General features: G+C 44.1%; 1 protein-coding gene and 1 non-coding gene across 3 annotated transcripts in view; one reads left to right on the forward strand and one right to left on the reverse strand.

The window, feature by feature from the left end:
- Positions 1-21,456, forward strand: part of CLCN2 (chloride voltage-gated channel 2) — a 171,996-nt gene that overhangs the window by 131,231 nt on the left and 19,309 nt on the right. The window contains exons 17-20 of one of the 2 annotated variants that reach the window (XM_058188482.1): positions 16,194-16,378; positions 16,592-16,700; positions 18,752-18,828; positions 19,022-19,081. In XM_058188482.1, coding sequence (XP_058044465.1) covers positions 16,194-16,378; positions 16,592-16,700; positions 18,752-18,828; positions 19,022-19,081 — 431 coding nt within the window. The remainder of the gene's footprint in view (positions 1-16,193; positions 16,379-16,591; positions 16,701-18,751; positions 18,829-19,021; positions 19,082-21,456) is intronic. The other variant, XM_058188483.1, reaches the window with a different exon arrangement.
- On the reverse strand, positions 13,789-13,896 carry LOC131201574 (U6 spliceosomal RNA). Its single transcript, XR_009155932.1, has one exon. It is a non-coding gene; the product is annotated as a U6 spliceosomal RNA (small nuclear RNA).

Genomic DNA, 21,456 nt, shown 5'->3' on the forward strand with positions numbered 1-21,456 from the left:
GCCGGTCCATAGACCCAGAAAGTTTGAGGACCACTGTCCTACAAGGAAAAGCTTGTGAAGGAGAATTGGAGATGCTGCCTGGGGAATATTGGGAGTTGACCACATATCTTACTAAGGTTGAGAAACCTCGTATTAGTTGTTTTTTTTATTGGCTTCTGGTGTTGCGTCTTCTGAGTGTGCAGATGCTTAAACGGAAGCATTGGCGCCTAAACATCGATGCATGTGTACAGCCATGTGCATTTTCCATGGTGACAAATATAGATTCCCCCATTGTCCCAATGTCTCGTCCAAAGGAGCTGATGCAATTGCTATTTTCCTAATGCTTTATCGATTGGTGAGTCAACCGAGCAGCTACTGACATCACCGAGCCCAAATTATAACAACATCAAAAGGCTGCACGTAGTCGCTGAATTGAATGCAAAATTAGAGAGGAGAAACGATCCATTCAAATCATAATTGCCAACATGATATTTTTGCAATTCCTTTTAGATCAAGCTTGATTTGTGGGTTTTTTTTAAATATTATATAGCCAGAAAAGACATCATGGCAACAAAGGCAGTCACATTTGACTAACCCTCTGTATTATTTCTCGAGCATCCTTAAGGATCCTTAAGGATGTTGATGCTCTCAACTGGAGAGACTTCTTCAGTTGCGTTCACACAACAAATTGAACCAGGTCAGCTAAAGGCCTTGTGCCTGCATCTGCACAACATGCTAAACTTAAATAAACATCTCAATCATCCAGGTCATAGTTGTCTCAAAGGTGCTTTTTTTAAAAGAAGGACAACTGGGCGGGTTTTTTTCCTTGAGGAAGAGAAGAAAATACTTCCTTTCTCACCCAAGAAGCTTCATCTTGAATGAGAAGTGAAATTTCTTCCTCCTCTTCTTCTTCTTCTTCTTCTTCTTCTTCTTCTTCTTCTTCTTCTTCTTCTTCTTCTTCTTCTTCTTCTTCTTCTTCTTCTTCTTCTTCTTCTTCTTCTTTATTATTTTATTTATTTATTTATTATTTAAATTTGTATACCGCCCTTCTCCCGAAGGACTCAGGGCGGTTCACAGCCAAGTAAAAATACAATACTATAAATACAAATTAAAATACAGTTAAAAAACTTATTAAATTGGCCACAATTAAAATTTAAAACTAAAACCCATTAAAACCCATAAACTTAAAACACTAACCCAGTCCAGCGCAGATGAATAAGTAGGTTTTAAGCTCGCGGCGAAAGGTTCGGAGGTCCGGAAGTTGACGAAGTCCTGGGGGGAGTTCGTTCCAGAGGCGAGCCCCACAGAGAAGGCCCTTCCCCTGGGTGTCGCCAGACGACACTGTCGCGCCGACGGCACCCTGAGGAGTCCCTCTCTGTAAGAGCGCACAGGTCGGCGAGAGGTATTCGGTAGCAGCAGGCGGTCCCGTAAGTAACCCGGCCCTATGCCATGGAGCGCTTTAAAGACATTCACCAACACCTTGAAGCGCACCCGGAAGGCCACAGGTAGCCAGTGCAGCCTGCGCAGGATAGGTGTCACTCGGGAGCCACGAGGGGCTCCCTCTATCACCCGCGCAGCTGCATTTTGGACTAACTGGAGCCTCCGGGTGCCCCTCAAGGGGAGTCCCATGTAGAGAGCATTGCAGTAGTCCAGACGAGACGTCACAAGGGCGTGAGTGACTGTGCACAAGGCATCCCGGTCTAGAAAGGGGCGCAACTGGCGCACCAGGCGAACCTGGTGGAAAGCTCTCCTGGAGACGGCCGTCAAATGGTCTTCAAAAGACAGCCGTTCATCCAGGAGAACGCCCAAATTGCGCACCCTCTCCATCGGGGCCAATGACTCGCTCCCGACAGTCAGCCGCGGACTCAGCTGACTGTACCGGGATGCCGGCATCCACAGCCACTCCGTCTTGGAGGGGTTGGGCTTGAGCCTGTTCCTCCCCATCCAGACCCGTACGGCTTCCAAACACCGGGACAGCACTTCGATAGCTTCATTGGGGTGGCCCGGTGTGGAAAAGTACAGCTGGGTGTCATCAGCGTACAGCTGGTACCTCACACCGAAGCCACTGATGATCTCACCCTTCTTCTTCTTCTTCTTCTTCTTCTTCTTCTTCTCCTCCTCCTCCTCCTCCTCCTCCTCCTTCTCTTCCTCTCCTCCTCCTCCTCTTCTCCTCCTCCTCCCCTCCTCTTCTCTTCCTCCTCCTTCTCTTCCTCTCCTCCTCCTCCTCCTCTTCTTCTTCTCCTCCTCCTCCTCTTCTTCTCCTCCTCCTCCTCCTCCTCCTTTTCCTCCTTCTCTGTTAGAGTTTGCAGCAATCCAACCAGCACACAAGTAAATAATTCAGCAGGATTCATTGATAGAAGAAACCTTTTTTTATATACAATAATATTTTTGGAAGAAATATCCATCTGGGTTCAGTTCCAAGTGGGGACAAAGACACTGGAAACATGGAGGCTGCTTGGAAAGATGGCTTAATGGTGGTCAGGATCACATGGCTTGAGTTCCTGAACAGAAAAGGGGCTGAGATCCTGTGTGCTCCCTGGCTTTATGCTTTTTCTGAGCTTTGAACTTTCTGGGGCACAGGAAGAGTATCCTAATTGGTTGTCAAACTCCCAGGTGGTCTAGGGGTCTTAGTTAACATTGTAGGTTGTCCCTCAAGCTTGCCTGAGCCTTGCCATGTGGTGAGTTTCTGTTGCTAGATGGGTTCTATTATGATGCAGATGATGGTCCATTGACAAAGGTGGGGAGAATGAGTTTCTACCTCTGACCCATTGACAAAGGTGGGGGGAAATGAGTGAGCTTAGCTGAGGGTTTAATGGCCCATTGACAAAGGTGGGGGGGAGTCAGGAAGCTGCTTTGTCTTTAAAACATGTTTCTCCATTTCTCATCCAGAGAAATATATTCTGCCTTTTAAATATTTTCTAAAATATCATTCTTCTAGGAGGGGGGTGGGTGCTAAACTCCTACAATATAAAACAAGATACATGCATACAATACCCATGCAGCTCTTGCAACATGGTAGCAAGGACAAGAAGCAGAAGCTAGAACCAGAAATTACAGAAGCTATAATGCAAGGACAAACCAACTCTTATGCAGACCAGTGAAGCTAAGCCACGCCCAGGCTCCAAGCAGCCTCCTATGGCTCTCAACAGATCCTGTTTCTTAGTCACCAAACAGTTCCCATTGGCTAACTTGTTGTTATGGCTATCCCAGCTCATAATTTTTCATACACTGACATTCTCCTCTCCTCCTTCTCCTTGAAAAATCAGTCCAATTGCCTTTTTCTTTTTTTAAAAAAAACATCTTTAAACTTGAATATCATTAAAAAAATAAAGTATTAGCTTGGGTGAACCCAGTGTCAAGGTTTCAAGTAATACACCCATAGCAAACAGAACTCTGAGGCGAGTAGTTTCCTCAAAGAACAGGTTTATTGGATATGTCATATTGGCACAGACTGGTGAAAACCGACTCTAAAGATTCCCACCGTTTTTACCTAATTAAAAGTAAAAGTTTTTTCCCCTTCCTCAAACAATCAGTCACATGGTCCAATCAAGGCGCTGTCCGGTTGTTTGGAAACTTCACTCCTCCTCTCTTCAGCCATCTATGGGAATGTCCTTGGTTCTCAAGGGAAACTATTTTGTTTTGGCTACAAAACCCCCTCCCTATCCCTCAGCACCATTGTGGCAACACTGAAGCCTCCAAGATGGCCTCAGTCAGGCCAGCTTCAGAGTTGACACCCAGCCTATTAAAAATTATTATTATTATTATTATTTATTATTATTTATTTATTTACATTTATATCCCGCCCTTCTCCGAAGACTCAGGGCGGCTTACAGTGTATAAGGCAATAGTCTCATTCTATTTGTATATTTACAAAGTCAACTTATTGCCCCCCCAACAATCTGGGTCCTCATTTTACCTACCTTATAAAGGATGGAAGGCTGAGTCAACCTTGGGCCGGGCTTGAACCTGCAGTAATTGCAGGCTGCTGTGTTCTAATAACAGGCTTCTAACAGCCTGAGCTATCACGGCCCCTAAATTAATGTATGGTTCTGTCAATTTTGCATCAGAAAATTGGCTAATTCAAGAACTAGGCTAAACATGTTGCGGGCATGTTTTGTTTCTACTACAAAACATAGGTTATGATTTTACTCATACTTTGGGACAGAATCTCAACATTTTCAACAAAACCTTTTCCAGTTTTTAGCGTCATTGACTGGCTGTCATCCCTCCCTCCCTCCCTCCCTCCCTCCCTCCCTCCCTTCCTTTCATTCTTCCTCAGCCTGATCCCACACAGGGTTGTTTCTATGGTAAAAATAGGAGGAAGAAGGAAAGAAGAAATATTAGATAGATTCATCGCCTGGAGTTATCTGTAAAAAAAAATAAAAACAGATATAAATAAAATTAATACAGGTAGTCCTCAATTTATGACCACAACTGAGCCCAACATTTCTGTTGCTAAGTGAGACATTTCTTAGGTGAGTTTTTGTTGTGGCCCACGTCTTATACTCCAAAAAATACGGTATTTCCTGTTGAGAGGCAACAGACAGGGACTCAGAATGCTGGCTTACATGAGCACTTGGCCTGATCCAAGTTTTATTATTCACTTCCTCTGTTCTTCCTATCAAGTTTTGCTTCCTGCGCTGGCATAACAGAGTTTTCTTTCAGTTGGGTTTTCGAATTGCATCTGCTCCTCTCTTGCAAAAACAACAACAACAACAACAGCAAAACAACTAACAATTGCAGTCCTGTGCTGCATTAGTCATCCAAATTAGTAGTTTTGCCATGTTTTGCTTAGTCTGCATCTGACAAGAAAAGCGGAAAGGGACAGGAATCATTCCTCAGCTTCTCCCCAGTGTGGCTACAACATTATTTTTATTTTTTAATTTTTAAAAGCAAAGACACTAAGAAAAGTGGAGAACTCGAGGGACTGAATTCTGCATAGAAAGATCTTCTGTTTATAAAATAAACAGTACAATAATACAATAAAACTATCCAGAGTGTTCCACCATCTGGAAGGATTCAGCCGGATCAATTCTACGGTTGTGGAATAGAGTAGAGATTCCTAGGCTGGATTCTATGCAGTAATGGTGGCTGGGGAATTCTGGGAGTTGAAGTCCTCACAGCTGAAAGGTGTTGAGGTTGAGAAACATTGCTATAAAGTCTCCAATCACCTATAGTTTGCCTGACCTCAAATAGAGATCTTTTCTTCCTTTCTTCCTTGCTCATTTATCTCCTTCCTTCCTCATTTATCTCCTCCCTCCCTCCTTCCTTCCTTCTTTCCTTTCTCGTTTATCTCCTCCCTCCCTCCTTCCTTCACTCCCTTCCTTCCTCATTTATCCCCTTCCTTCTTTCCTCCCTCCCCTCCCTCCCTCCCTCCCTTCTTTCCTTTCTCATTTATCTCCTCCCTCCCTCTCCCTCTCCTTCCTTCCTTCACTCCCTTCCTTCCTCGTTTATCCCCTTCTTTCCTCCCTCCCCTCCCTCCCTCCCTCCCTTCTTTCCTTTCTCATTTATCTCCTCCCTCCCTCTCCCTCTCCTTCCTTCCTTCACTCCCTTTCTTCCTCCCTCCTCCCTCCCTCCTCCTTCTTTCCTTTCTCATTTATCTCCTCCTCCTCTCCTCTCCTTCCTTCACTCCCTTTCTTCCTCGTTTATCCCTTCTTTCCTCCCTCCTCCTCCCTTCTTTCCTTTCTCGTTTATCTCCTCCTCCCTTACTCATTATATCTCCTTCCTTTTTCTCCCCTCCCTCCTCCCTCCCTTCTTTCCTTTCTCGTTTATCTCCTCCATCCTTCTCGCCCTCCTTCCTTCGCTCCCTTCCTTGCTTATTATAGCTCTTTTCTTCTTTCCCCCCCTCCCCTCCCTCCATCCCTTCCTTCTTTCCTTCCTCATTTATCTCTTCCCTCCCTTCCTTCCTCATTATATCTCCTTCTTTCTTTCCCCCCTCCCTCCCTTGGTTAAAAATGTCCATCTATGTATGTCTTATTTCCATAAAAAAGTTTTATTTTTACAATCATGTCAAACAACTCATTCAATGTACAGTTATATACAATTAGTCGGGCCTGCCCAGTCACCACCCCCCTTTTTAACACTCTTCCCTCTTCTACCTTCTTCTGCTTTCCAGACCTTCCTCTCCTTTTCTTATCTACATCCTCTCCTCCCTCCACCCTACACCTTCCTTCTCCCTCTTCTACCCCTCTTCCTTCCTCTTCTCCTCTTTCCTACCTCCTACTCTCTCTTTTCTCCCCTCCCCACCGTTCTAAAATGGTAACTGGGCAGACCCGACCCTACATTAATTATATTTATACATCTTCAATAATCCTGTACATTAACCATCACTCCATCCTTTACCCTCAACCCCAATTCCCTCCCCTTACCCCCCCCCCACCCGACTTCCCAGAACAAAATGCAGGGTATCAAAACTAACAATCATAATCTAAAATAATTCCTAAATTATAATCTCTAGTCTCTCCACACTTAATCACACTCTCAATTCCCCTCTCCTTCAGAAATATATCTAATACAAAATATTTCCTAAATTTACTCATATGCTATTCGATATTTTTTTATCTGATACTTATTTTCCATTCTAAAATATATTTTTCTTGTGTATAGTCTTTCAAGTAAGCAGAGATTTTTGCCATTTCTGCCAGATTTGATACTTTAAGTGTCCATTCTTCAATTGTAGGTAGTTAAATTAAATTACATGTATGTATGTCTTCATGCATGGTCAAGACTCTGTGCCCAGGGCTGCAAGCAGTGGTGGGAGTCAGCCGGTTTTGGCGAACCGGTTGTTAAATTATTGGCTGGCCCCGTTCCTCCGCTCCCTGTCCCTTCCAGGAGTCCCCACACGCCCCATTTTGGCTCTCAGGTCAGGGAGGCCTACTAGACCCAAAAACGGGGCATGGGGGGTGCAGCACAACCCCACCCCTGCGGCCCATTTTTGCTCACAGGAGGCTGCAGGGAGGCCTACTAGGCCCAAAATGGGGCATGGGAAGGTGCGGCGCCCTACCCGCCTCATTTTTGCTCCCAGGGGGATGCAGGAGGCCGAGTGCTACCTGTCACACCCCCTGGCCACACCCACCATGGCCACACCCACCCAGCCAGTCATTAGGGCACACAACCGGTTGTTCAATTATTTCAGTGGTAATCAACCTGGTCCCTACCGCCCACTAGTGGACTTTCCAGCTTTCATGGTGGGCGGTAAAGGGTTTTGTCCGATACTGAAGCACTTTCCTTTTTTTTTAATTTAATTGACTTTTTAAAAAAATTTCATAGCATTATTTAAAAACATTTTCATTAGGTTTTCATAAAATTCCCCATGACAATTTAAATTTCTGAAAATATACTATTTGTATCGCCCACGGATAAGTTCAGTTCACGTTACGTAAGTGAAACTAAATGGCGCTATAGTGCGACTGCAAACAAAAGAGCCTCGTCCCAGAATAGCTGGCGCATCTCCCCCCACACCACCCAGCTGTAACAGAGAAGCAGAGCTGGTAGCTGGCACGCCCCCCCAAACCCAATCCACGATGCGCGAGAGGCATGCGCAGACAACGATACACTTTATAAATCACTATTACTGTGGCGATTAGAAAATTTTACTACTAACAGAGATACAAAAGTGGGCAGTAGGTATAAAAAGGTTGACTACCCCTGAATTATTTGAATCCCACCACTGACTGCAGGCCTATAAAATGTAGGGAATATGTTGCCTCCATCAATGTATTTTCCCACTTAGTTTAGGAAGCCGCAAACCCATTGGGTTTGATCATCGCTCTACGTAGCAGATGTTGTTTAATAACTTCTAGAGATTTTTTTTTTTTTAAAAAAAAGACTCTTCCCCAGATCCTCCCTGCATGGGAGAGGTAAAGTGGGAGAAGTAAAGGGATCTTGCTGAATAGTCCTGTTGTGTCTTGCCTGCTCTCAGCGCAGCCAGGGTCTTCTTATCTGCTTCCGAACGCTGAAGAATGTCCTACTTTGCCTCCCGGCCCCAGCCCTGGCTCCATGCCCAGACAGGCTGAAGAGGAGGAAATACCTCCAGCCCCCAGCTCTGGCTCCATGCCCAGGCAAACGGAGCAACTAGACCCCTCCCCCTCCTCCACAGCATGTGAGCCTGAGGGAGGTCAATTACCAACAGCTGCAGACTGGAGTGACCCTCGCTTCAGGAGACTTGATAGGCGGAGGCAACAGAAGGAAGGGAGGGGCAGGCCTGGATAAGTGCTGAGTCATGGAGCCACACCCCATGGCCTATATAAAGGACCTGCTTTCTGGCATTCTCTGAGTCAGGCAAAGTCTAAACATATCTTGCTGAAGTCACTTTCTGGTCTCCTGCCTGCCCTGAGGACTTTGCTAGGACTTTGGCAGAGCTGCAGAGGCACACCTGATTCGGATTTCCCTGACCCGGCCGTCAGCGGAGGAGTGGGACACGACAAGTCCCTAGTCAGTTTTCCACCACTTCGATCTTGACTAATGCAAAAGTCTAAAAAAAAAAGAGAGATCAAAGAGAAATAAATGCTGATTTTGCTGGTGGTTATCTAAGAAGCGAAAGTGGAGATGAAAGGGCAGTCAAAAGCCTGCTCTTGTCATCTGCACTGCTTGCGGCAAGCGTGTTTTCCTGCCTAAAAACATCCTGAGATATATTTGCAACAGATACGAGCTTGTAACCATCTTTGATGAAACATTCAAAGGGGGTTCAGCAGCACGGGAGTATTTTTTTTTCAACTGGAGAAAAAGGACAATGATTTATCGTTCCAAAGAATAGAATGGAATGGAATGGAAACTGGAGAGGACCTTGGAGGTCTTCTAGTCCAACCCCCTGCTCGAGCAGGATACATTCCCAGACAAATGGCTCTTTGTTCTGTTCTGTTCTGTTCCGTTCCGCTCCCCTCCCCTCCCCTCCCCTCTCCTCTCCTCTCCTCTCCTCTCCTCTCTTCTCTTCTCTTCTCTTCCATTTCATTCCATTCCATTCCATATTTTCTATTCTATTCCATTCCATATCATATCATATCATATCATATCATACCTTATCCCACCAGACTTGAAATCCTAGGCTTAGATAACTTGGAACTCCGTCGCCTTCGACATGACCTAAGTTTAACTCATAGAATCATCTATTGTAATGTCCTTCCTGTTAAAGACTACTTCAGCTTTAATTGCAATAATACTAGAGCAACCAATAGATTTAAACTTAATGTCAACCGCTTTAATCTAGATTGCAGAAAATATGACTTCTGTAACAGAATCATCAGTGCTTGGAATACTTTACCTGACTCTGTGGTCTCTTCCCATAATCCTAAAAGCTTTAACCAAAAACTTTCTAACATTGACCTCACCCCATTCCTAAGAGGACCATAAGGGGCGTGCATAAGAGCACAAACGTGCCTACCGTTCCTGTCCTATTGTTTTTCTTTTCTTCTTCCTATATATATGCTTATACCTCCTTATATTTACTCATATATGTGTTTATATACTATATAATCTTTTTGTATGATACCTACATATATTGTTGTGACAAAATAAATAAATAAATAAATATTGTATTTTCTTTTCTATTCCATTCCATTCCATTCCATATTTTCTATTCTATTGCATTCCATTCCATTCCATTCCATATTTTATTTTATTTTATTTTATTTTATTATTTTATTTTCTATTCTATTCTATTCTATTCTTAAAAAAAATGAAGCACTTATAACATTTATTTATTTTTCTTTTATTTATTTATTTTGTCCCAACAATATATGTAGGTATCATACAAAAAAGATTATATCGTATATAAACACATATATGAGTAAATATAAGGAGGTATAAGCATATATATATATATAGGAAGAAGAAAAGAAAAACAATAGGACAGGAACGGTAGGCATCTGGAGGCAAGCTGTTCCTCTGGTTTAATAGCTCTCACTGTTAGGAAATTTCTCCTTAATTCCAGGTTGCTTCTCTCCTTGATGAGTTTCCATCCATTGTTTCTTGTCCTGCCCTCTGGTGCCTTGGAAAATAAGTTGATCCCCTCCTCTTTGTGGCAGCTCCACAAATACTGGAATATTGCTATCATATCACCCCTTTCTTTTCTTTAGACTAGCCGTACCCAATTCCTGCAACCCTTCTTCGTATGTTTTAGCCTCCAGGCCTTTAATCATCTTAATTGCTCTTCTCTGCACTTTTTCCAAGTCTCAACATCTTTTTTGTAATGTGTGGTGATGCAAGTATTCCAGGTGTGGCCTTACTAAGCCTTTATACTTTATTTATTTTTATTTATCTATTTGTTTTGTCACAACAGTATATATAAGCATAAGCATGAAATAACTATACAATATATAAGCATATATATATAAGTATGTAATAACTATACAAATTGGATACAATGAAAGGGAACATTAGGACAGGAACGGTAGGTATGCTTGTGCTCTTATGCACGCCCCTTACAGACCTCTTAGGAATGGGGTGAAGTCAATAGTAGATAGTTTTTGGTTAAAGCTTTGGGGATTTTGGGAAGAGACCACAGAGTCAGGTAGTTGGATTCCACAAACAAACGTCTATCACAGAAAGTAAGATAAATCACATGTCTCCATCAGATTTTTGGAGAGCCAAAGAAGGAGAGAGAGGACCAGAAGGAAGGGGAAAGGAGAGGAAGAAAGGGAGGGAAAAAAGAGTAGGCAAGAAGGTTAGAAAGGGGGGGCGGGAAGAAGAGAGGAGTGGGGAAAAGCGGGGGGGAGAAAAGTGGGGAAAATGAGTGGGGAAAAGGGCCTCTTGTGGCTCAACAGGCTAATGCAGTCTGTTATTAACACAGCTGCCTGCAATTACAATTACTACAGGCTCGAGTCCCACCAGGCCCAAGGTTGACTCAGCCTTCCATCCTTTATAAGGTAGGTAAAATGAGGACCCAGATTGTTGGGGGGCAATACAAGTTGACTTTGTATATAATATACAAATGGATGAGACTATTGCCTTACACAATGTAAGCCGCCCTGAGTCTTCGGAGAAGGGCGGGATATAAATTCAAATAAAAAAAAAAAAGGAAGGGGAAGGAGACAAGGGGAAGGAGAGGAGGAAAGAAGAAAGTAGAAGAGGATAGAAGAGGGAAGGGGAAGAGAGAAGAAGGAGAAGGATTGTTGTAAAACAAGGAAGAAGGAATGGTAGAAGAGCAACCCCCAATGTATTTATATTTAAATTTTTTTTTGAGATGAAGAATGAATTAATATGAAAGCGTAAAGAGTATATGTATGATTAAGAATGGATAAGAGATTGTACGTTTACGATATGTTTATCAGAAATAAAATTTAAAAAAATTTAAAAACCAGATTTTTGGACAACTTGCTTTGGCCAGATCCCAGCTTGAGTGGTGTGTCTGGTCTTTGGTACCGTATTTTTTTTTTTAAAAAAAAACAGTTTTTGAGAAATTGGATCGTGTTCCGAGACAGACAATGACGTTGGTCAGGAAATTAGGAATTGAGAACACTTTCAGTCTTGAGAAAAGAGTGAGGGCAGCTATTGGCTCATATTTGCACAGTCAGTTATCTCTGAATATAACGGAGGGTGCCTGGAAGCCGTACGGGTCTGGATGGGGAGAAACAGACTCAAGCTCAATCCCTCCAAGACGGAGTGGCTGTGGATGCCGGCATCCCGGTACAGTCAGCTGCAACCGCAGCTGACTGTTGGGGGCGAGTTATTGGCCCCAATGGAAAGGGTGCGCAACTTGGGTGTCCTCCTGGATGGACGGCTGTCGTTTGAAGACCATCTGGCGGCCGTCTCCAGGAGGGCCTTTTACCAAGTACGCTTGGTCCGCCAGTTGTGCCCCTTCCTTGACCGGGATGCCTTATGCACGGTCACTCACGCTCTTGTCATTTCTCGTTTGGATTATTGCAATGCGCTCTACATGGGGCTGCCCTTGAAGTGCACCCGGAGGCTGCAGCTAGTCCAGAATGCAGCTGCGCGGGTAATAGAGGGAGCCATATGTTGCTCCCATGTAACACCACTCCTGCGCAGCTGCACTGGCTTCCTGTGGTCTTTCGGGTACGCTTTAAGATTTTGGTTACCACCTTTAAAGCACTCCATGGCTTAGGACCCGGGTACTTACGGGACCGTCTGCTGTTACCTTATGCCTCCCACCGACCCGTACGCTCACACAGAGAGGGTCTACTCAGGGTGCCGTCCGCCAAACAATGTCAGCTGGTAGCCCCCAGGGATAGGGCCTTCTCTGTTGGAGTTCCTACTCTTTGGAACGTACTTCCCCCTGGTTTATGCCGATTGCCTGATCTTCGGACCTTTTGCCGTGAGCTGAAAACACATTTATTTATTCAAGCGGGACTGGCTTAAAAGTTTTATTAAATTTTATTGGGGCTATGTATGAATTTTAGGGTTTTAAAATTGACTGTTTTAAATTTCGGCCATTTATATAATTATGCTTGGTTTTAAGTTTTTTGTTTTAATGTGTATATTGTATGGTTTTATTACTTGGCTGTACACCGCCCTGAGTCCTTCGGGAGAAGGGCGGTATAAAAATCTAAATAAAACTAAACTAAAACTAAACTAAACTAAACTTCAGATTTGCTGTCAAAAGGACAGGAAGCGGGCCAGTTCTCTGCACCTTTGCGTGGGCAATTCAACTTTGCCACAATCCTTGTAACAGCCTGTTTGGCCTTTTGGAGGAACAAGCAGAGTTACATGTCATGCACAGCAGGGGGTTAGGGAAATCGCTGCACATTGAAGCCACTTGTAGTGGCGGTTGCAAGTGCGGTATGCCAACATTTGAAAGGCAGCTGTGCCTGACCCCATAAGCAGGATAAAGAAGTGAGTCACCGGTTGCATTTGCATTGCATTTGCATAGTATTATTTATTTTTATTAATTTATTTTGTCAATCATATAACAGGTAAAAGTATAAACATAATTTGGATACATGAAAAGAGTAAGTAAAAAGGAATATTAGGACGGGGATGGTGGGCACGCAGGTGCACTTATGCACACCCCTTACAGATCTCTTAGGAATGGGGTGAGGTCAACAGTAGACGGTCTTAGGTTATAGTTTTTGGGGGTTTGGGGAAGAAACCACAGACTCAGGTAGTGCATTCCAGGCATTGACCGTTCTGTTACTGAAGTCATATTTTCTGCAATCGAGTTTGGAGCGGTTTACCTTGAGTTTGTATCTATTATTTGCTCGTGTATTGTTGTGGTTGAAGCTGCAGTAGTCATTGACAGGTAGGACATTGTGGTAGATAATTTTATGTACTATGTTTAGGTTAGACTGAAGTCGGTGTAATTCTAAGTTGTCTAAGCCCAAAATTTGGAGTCTGGTGGCATAAGGTATTTTATTGCAGGTAGAGGAGTGGAGGACTCTTCTCATAAAATATCTCTGGACTCTCTCGATTGTATATTTATGTCCGATATACAGTGTGGGTTCCAGACAGACGAGCTGTATTCAAGAACTGGTGTAGCAAATGTTTTGTATGCTCTAGTTAGTAATACAATATTACCAGAGAAGAAACTACGCAAGATTAGGTTAACAACTCTTAGTGGCTTTTTGGCAATGTTGTTCCAGTGGGCCCTGGCACTTAGATCTTTGGACATGAATACTCCAAGGTCCTTGACAGAGTGAAGGTCATCTACAAGGTCATGTCCATCTAATTTGTATTTTATGTTTTGATTTATTTTTGCCAACGTGCAAGACAGAGCATTTGTCGGTTGAGATTTGAAGTTGCCACTTGTTAGACCAATCTGACACACAGTCGAGGTCTTTTTGAAGAGTGGTTGCATTGTCTGTAGTGTTGAATAGTTTAACATCGTCAGCGAAGAGAACACAATTGCTTTTAATGTGATAAAATATGGAACGCTTCACAAATTTGCGGGTCATCCTTGTGCAGGGGCCATGCTAATCTACTCTGTATTGTTCCAATTTTTAGTATATGTGCTGCCGAGGCGAGCACATATATTGCTCGCTATGGCAGCACATATATGAGCAACCTCATATATCACATATATGAGGTTGCTGGGAGAAATAGCTCACCAGAAATTTAAGAGAACTGGGACTTTATCCAGTGGATCAAGCTAGTACAGCAGAACCTCTGGTCCCAACCATAATTTGTTCCATAACTTTGATCACAAACCGATTTGGTCATGACCCGAACCTAATTTTGGAAATTTGGCGCTTACAAAAAAAAAAAATGGCACGGAAGGGGAAATCGGCCACGAAAAAAAAATCTTGTGGATTTTTAGGTTGGAACCCGATTTGGTCGTGGTCAGAAGCGTTCGTGACCAGAGGTTCTACTGCACTTGGGAACTGAGTCACTATTTCAATTTGCATTGCACTAGAAGTTGCTGGGAGGAGTGGCTCACCATAACTTTAAGAAAACTGGGATTTCATCCAGTGGATCAAGCTAGTTACTTGGGAACTGAGTCACTGGTTGCATTTGCATAGCACCAGAATAACAGAGTCGGACAGGACCTTGGATATCTTCTAGTCCAGGGGTCTCCAACCTTGGCAACTTTAAGACTTATGGAATTCAACTCCGAGCTTTGCTGGCTGAGGAACTCTGGGAGTTGTTGAAGTCCACAAGTCTTAAAGTTGCCAAGGTTGGAGACCCCTGTTCTAGTCCAACCCCCTCTGGATAATTTCAACAGCATAGTGAATTATCCTATTTTCAAATTCTCCCACTCTGTTGTTGTCCCTAATTTGGGTCTCAGCCTGGTGCCGAAGCCAATGATGAATGCCAGACACGAGGTGCAGGTTTTCTGATCGCTTTTTATTGGAGTCCTCCAAGGAAAAGGGCTCCTGACCAAAATGCCAAGAACCAAGAACGAAGGATTAAGAAAGCTTTATTCTTTTTCACTAAAAGAGAAGGCAGGACAAGACGAGATAATAAGAAATAGCATCTCATAAACGTTTTAGTAATAATTCTACAATTTGTTCTATTGGTTTCGAGCTCTCCCTATCCCTGAGCCTTGGCTAATGAATGCCCCAGGAGTTATCTAATACACATTTAATTGGCTGCAGGCCATCTGTATTCCTAATTTTTAGCTGAGGCTTGCAAGTTACAATTTACAGATGACCCCCATCCCGTTAAAGACCTTGGAGTTTTCATGTCAAATGATCTAAGTGCCAAAGCCCACTGCAACTACATAGCAAAAAAGGCTCTAAGAGTTGTAAACCTAATCTTGCGTAGCTTCTTTTCCAAAAACACTACACTACTAACCAGAGCATATAAAACATTTGCTAGACCAATTCTAGAATACAGCTCGCCTGTTTGGAACCCTCACCATATCTCTGACATCAATACAATTGAACGTGTCCAGAAATATTTTACAAGAAGAGTTCTCCATTCCTCTGAAAACAACAAAATACCTTATCCCACTAGACTTGAAATCCTAGGCTTAGAAAACTCCGTCGCCTTCGACAAGACCTAAGTTAAACTCATAGGATCATCTATTGTAATGTCCTTCCTGTTAAAGACTACTTCAGCTTTAATTGCAATAATACAAGAGCAACCAATAGATTTAAACTTAATGTCAACCGCTTTAATCTAGATTGCAGAAAATATGACTTCTGTAATAGAATCGTCAGTGCTTGGAATACTTTACCTGACTTTGTGATCTCTTCTCATAATCCCAAAAGCTTTAACCAAAAACTTTCTAAATATTGACCTCACCCCATTCCTAAGAGGACCATAAGGGGCGTGCATAAGTGCACAAACGTGCCTACCGTTCCTGTCCTATTGTTTTTCTTTTCTTCTTCCTATATATATATATATGCTTATACCTCCTAATATTTACTCATATATATGTTTATATACTATATAATCTTTTTGTATGATACTTACATATATTGTTGTGACAAATTAAAAAAAAAGTTGTCCAACTCTTGTTACTTTTATCAGCTTTCTAACTACCCAGAATTGTTACAAGATTTATACATGCATATTTCCTCTAGATAAGCATTCTTTGGTTCTTGCCAGACAGACTCCACAATCACAATTCCTGATTGACTTTCAAGTGTGCATCGTACGTAACCTGGCTTTATTTTAACAGACAGCCCATCACTGTAGATCCAGAAACGGTTGACTTTGCCTAGCACGATAAGCTGGAAGACAAGCTTAATGCCAAGCAAGCTTACCGTGCAGGCAAATGTGTCTCCTAATCTTTATCTGACTCGCTCAAACAGAACTGCGTATTGCTTCGCCATCTGCCCTCGGTCCATACCATAGATTCTGTTTGCTTCCCTCCGCAGAATCCATGATCCTGCTAGGATCCGTTGACCGTACTCAGATTGGCGCCCTCCTCCACGACCAGCTGAGCTACATTCGCCGCCGGCAGTTTATGCAGGAGAAAACCCAGCTGGAGCACCGGGTGCCCGAGAAGAGCCAGGAAAACAAGGAGCCACATCATGTGCCAGACACAGGAGTGCGCTTTCAGGTGAGCAGGGGCCCTTTTTACATCAACGGTGACTCTGCCAGCAACTTTCGTTTTGTAAAAGAATTCAAAACCTGTCAAAAACCAGGGAAATTGGGAGATTCAGGCAATTCAAAGGAGTGTAAAGATTTTTTATTTATTTTTTAAATCGAGATGACTGAGCTGAAGTCGTCTTCCTTTCTAATTTCTTCTTTTTTTTTTTCCTTCTCCAACCAGATAGTTCCAGAGGAATCCTCCTCCTTCCTCCCTCCGCAAAGCGAACCTCGTAAACCCCTGAAGCCGGCTCTGAAACGAGTCCCCAGCACTTTATCAGACAACCCTTCAGGTGACCGAAAAAGCTTTTTTGCTCTATTCCCCCTGAGTTCTCCACATTTCAATGTAAACTCCTTCTCCTTACTAGAGCATGGATGTCGTTACCTAGTTAGGTAATGAAACGTCTGCGAGAAAACAACCAAGCTCAGAGGGCGCCAAGGAACTCTTTGTGTCAGCCCTGAGCTACAAATATTCCCCTTTTTGGGTGCAATGCAAACTGTACAGTTTTCTCTTAAAGGGTGACTTCCTGGTGTCGTGTCCCACTCCTCCGCTGACGGCCGGGTCAGGGAAATCCGAATCAGGCGTGCCTCTGCAGCTCTGCCAAAGTCCTAGCAAAGTCCTCAGGGCAGGCAGGAGACCAGAAAGTGACTTCAGCAAGATATGTTTAGACTTTGCCTGACTCAGAGACTGCCAGAAAGCAGATCCTTTATATAGGCCATGGGGTGTGGCTCCATGACTCAGCACTTATCCAGGCCTGCCCCTCCCTTCCTTCTGACGCCGCCGCCTATCAATTCTTCTGAAGCGAGGGTCACTCCAGTCTGCAGCTGTTGGTAATTGACCTTCCTCAGGCTCACATGCTGTGGAGGAGGGGGAGGGGTCTAGTTGCTCCGTTTGCCTGGGCATGGAGCCAGAGCTGGGGGCTGGAGGTATTTCTTCCTCTTCAGCCTGTCTGGGCATGGAGCCAGGGCTGGGGGCTGGAGGTATTTCTTCTTCTTCAGCCTGTCTGGGCATGGAGCCAGGGCTGGGGGCTGGAGGTATTTCTTCTTCTTCAGCCTGTCTGGGCATGGAGCCTGAGCTGGGGGCTGGAGGTATTTCTTCCTCTTCAGCCTGTCTGGGCATGAAGCCAGGGCTGGGGCCGGGAGGCATACTAGGACATTCCTCCGTGTTCGGAAGCAGATAAGAAGGCCTCGGCTGTGGTGAGATTGGACGAGACACAACACCTGGTGCCCAAACTGGCCTCGTTGCATTTGTCTCTAAAAGTGGGCTTCAGGTTGCTAGTCCTCTGCACAATACAGGTAGTCCTCGACCTACGGCAGTTCATTTAGTGACGGTTCGAAGTTACAACGGCACAGAAGAAACTGACTTATGGCCGTTTTTCACACTTGTGAAAAAAAAATTCATGCGATCAAAATTCAGACTCTTGGCAACTGACTCATAATAATGACGGTTGCAGTGTCCCGGGGTCATGCGCGGATCTCCTTTTGCAACCTTCCGACAAACAAAGTCGATGGGGAAGCCAGATTCACTGAACAACCGTGTTACTAACATAACAACTTCAGTGTTTCGCTTAGCAACTCTGGCAAAAAAAACCCTATAAAATGGGGCAAAAATAACTTAAGAGATGTTTCACTTAACGACAGAAATGTTGGGCTCAATTGTGGTCGTAATTTGAGGACTACCTGTATGGCATTTGGGTCCTCCCCTAGGTACTCTGAATAATTATGAGGTCTTTCTCCCTCCTTCTTTCTCTCTCTCTCCCTTCCTCTCTCCCGCTCTCTCTCTCTTTCTCTCTCTCCCCCTCTCTCTTCCCCCTCTTTCTCACTTTCTCTCTATCCCTTTCTCTCTCTTCCTCCCTCTTTCTCTTTCTCCTTCCCGCTCTCTCTTTTTCTCTTTCTCCCTCCCTCTCTCTCTTTCTCTCTTTCTCCTTCCCTCTCTCTTTTTCTTTCTCTTTCTCTCTCTCCCCCTCTCTCTCTTACCCCTTTCTCTCACTTTTTCTCTCTCCCTCTCTTTCTCTCTCTCTCTCTTTCTCTCTCTCTTTCTCTTTCTCTCTTTCTCCTTCCCTCTCTCTCTCTTTCTCTTTCTCTCTCTCTCCCTCCCTCTCTCTTTCTCTTTCTCTCTCTTTCTTTCTCTCTCTCTTTCTCTCCTTCTTTCTCTCTCTCTTTCTGTCTCCCCCCTCTTTCTCTACCCTTTCTCTCTCTCTCCCCTCTCTTTCTCTCTCTCTCTCTTTCTCCCTCCCTCTCTCTCTTTTTCTCTCTCTCTTCCTCTGTCCCCCACTCTCTCCCCACCTTTCTTTCTCTCTCTTTCTCTCTCTCTCTCCCTCTTTCTCTCTTTCTTTGTGGACAGCTGGGACAACCGAGACGGCAGGGATGACCTTCAGAAACCTTTTTTGCGCCAACGCCTCAACAGCCGAGTCCGCGGAGGTGAGCTCCACGTTTTTAATCATCCCATCCCGCTCTCTATCTTTGAACCCAAAAAAATTCCTCACCATCTTTACTTCCCAGGCCGCTGCTCGCTCCCTAACGGGGCAGACTTGTCCCCGCTCCGCCGTTCCCCTCCTGAAATTATGTTCTCTCTCCCTCCCGTTTGTTTTGTTCCCCTGGTAAAACTTAAAAGGAGGAGAATCCGGGGGCATCCGAAAAGCACAAGTCGAAACGCGTCCGTATTTCCGTGGTGGTAAGTGTGGGCCAGCCGCCCCGTATCCGTTCCCCTCCTTCCAAAAATCACAGGAACTAAAAACTGGATTGGCCCGTACAGTGGCTGCACTGTGCTGAAGGTTTGCGGGGGTGGGGTGTTTACATGATTTATGAACTCCCCAATTCAAGACAATTTGGCTTTTGGGATTCACACATGCCTAACTAAGTGACTTAGAAAAAATCTGCCTGTTTATCAGTATAAACTCCTTTGGCAAAGTGTAGTATTAACCTTGTATTCTTTCCGACCTTCAATCTAAACCAGTGTTTCTCAACCATGGCGACTTTCAGATGGGTGGACTTCAACTCCCAGAATTTCCCAGATGGTTTTGTTGACGATGCCTCGTTTATCTTACAAGAAACATACGAAAGAGATCTCTGGGCCCACGGAATGTATTTTCCAAAAGAGAAATCAATTCAATAAGGGTAGCTCTTTGCAGCTCAGTCTTTAATATGATGTAGACCAGGGGTCTCCCCAACCTTGGCAACTTTAAGCCTGGCGGACTTCAACTCCCAGAATTCCCCAGCCAGCTTTGCCTGGAGGACTTCAACTCCCAGAATTCCCCAGCCAGCTTTGCCTGGAGGACTTCAATTCCTAGAATTCCCCAGCCAGCTTTGCCTGGAGGACTTCAATTCCTAGAATTCCCCAGTCAGCTTTGCCTGGAGGACTTCAACTCCCAGAATTCCCCAGCCAGCTTTGCCTGGAGGACTTCAACTCCCAGAATTCCCCAGCCAGCTTTGCCTGGAGGACTTCAACTCCCAGAATTCCCCAGCCAGCTTTGCCTGGAGGACTTCAACTCCCAGAATTCCCCAGCCAGCTTTGCCTGGAGGACTTCAATTCCTAGAATTTCCCAGCCAGCTTTGCCTGTTGGACTTCAATTCCCAGAATTCCCCAGCCAGCTTTGCCTGTTGGACTTCAATTCCCAGAATTCCCCAGCCAGCTTTGCTTGGACGACTTCAATTCCTAGAATTCCCCAGCCAGCTTTGCCTGTTGGACTTCAACTCCCAGAATTCCATGCTGGCTGGGGAATTCTGGGAGTTGAAGTCTATGCATCTTAAAAGTTGCCATGGTTGACAGACCCTGCAGATCTTTGTTTGCATAATATCGTGCAAATATGTTTAGAATAAAGCTGTGCCTTTGGTTCTTTGCACATCCTGGCCAACCCATACTTAGGCTGAGTGGTACTATCCTTATCATTAGAAGAAATCTGGCATGTGGCACCATTGTATTCGTTTTGATAAGCCCTTCCTAAAGTTTCCGAGGTTGAAAATCACTGATATAGATAACAAGTTGCCAATTAACGTGAGCCCGTATCTTATCTTCAGATTAAACAAGCACACACAATGCACACTTAATTATGGCATATAAATAGGACTCAGAGTATATATAGAAAGTGTCTGACGTTGGAAACATTTCACCTCGTTTAAGCTTTTTTTTATTATTATTTTTTTTTATTTGCATTTATATCCCACCCTTCTCCGAAGACTCAGGGCGGCTTACACTATGTCAAGCAATAGTCTTCATCCATTTGTATATTATATACAAAGTCAACTTTTATTGCCCCCAACAATCTGGGTCCTCATTTTACCTATCTTATAAAGGATGGAAGGCTGAGTCAACCTTGGGCCTGGTGGGACTTGAACCTGCAGTAATTGCAAGCAGCTGCTGTTAATAACAGACTGCATTAGTCTGTTGAGCCACCAGAGGCCCTGAGCATTGAACTGTCCAACCCTTGGTTGACATTCTTTGAACTGATTTTCTGGGACAATTTGCACAGGAAACCCAAATTCAGCATTGTTTAGAGAAAAATGTGAAAATTCCCCTAATACAGGGGCCTCCAACCTTGGCAACTTTAAGACTTGTGGACTTCAACTCCCAAAGCTGGCTGAGGAACTCTGGGAGTTGAAGTCCACAAATCTTAAAGTTGCCAAGGTTGGAGACCCCTGCCCTAATATATAATATAATAGATTATTTTCTGAGGTTTTCACGGGTGTTTGTATATGGGTCTTTGGTTGTTCGGGTTTTCTCACTTCCAATTTTACACGGGAGAAAACCCGAACAACCAAAGACCCATATAATAGATTATAATATATAATATATTGACTTCTAGCTCGGGCAGCTTCCAAATGTCTGGATTTAAACGCTCAGAATTCTGGCTCGGGAATTCTGGGAATCGGACCTCAGCCATCTTAAAGCCACTGAGAAACACTGTTCTAATGTACAGGCGGTCCTTGACTTACGACCACAATTGAGCTCCACGTTTCGGTCGCTTAAGCTTGTTGGGTGAGCTTTGATGACCTTTCTTGACCCCGTTGCAAAGCGAATCACTGCCGTCGTTAAGTTAATAATGTTTAAAT

The sequence above is a fragment of the Ahaetulla prasina genome, chromosome 6 (genome assembly GCF_028640845.1).
Source record: "Ahaetulla prasina isolate Xishuangbanna chromosome 6, ASM2864084v1, whole genome shotgun sequence".
Lineage (NCBI taxonomy): Eukaryota > Metazoa > Chordata > Lepidosauria > Squamata > Colubridae > Ahaetulla > Ahaetulla prasina.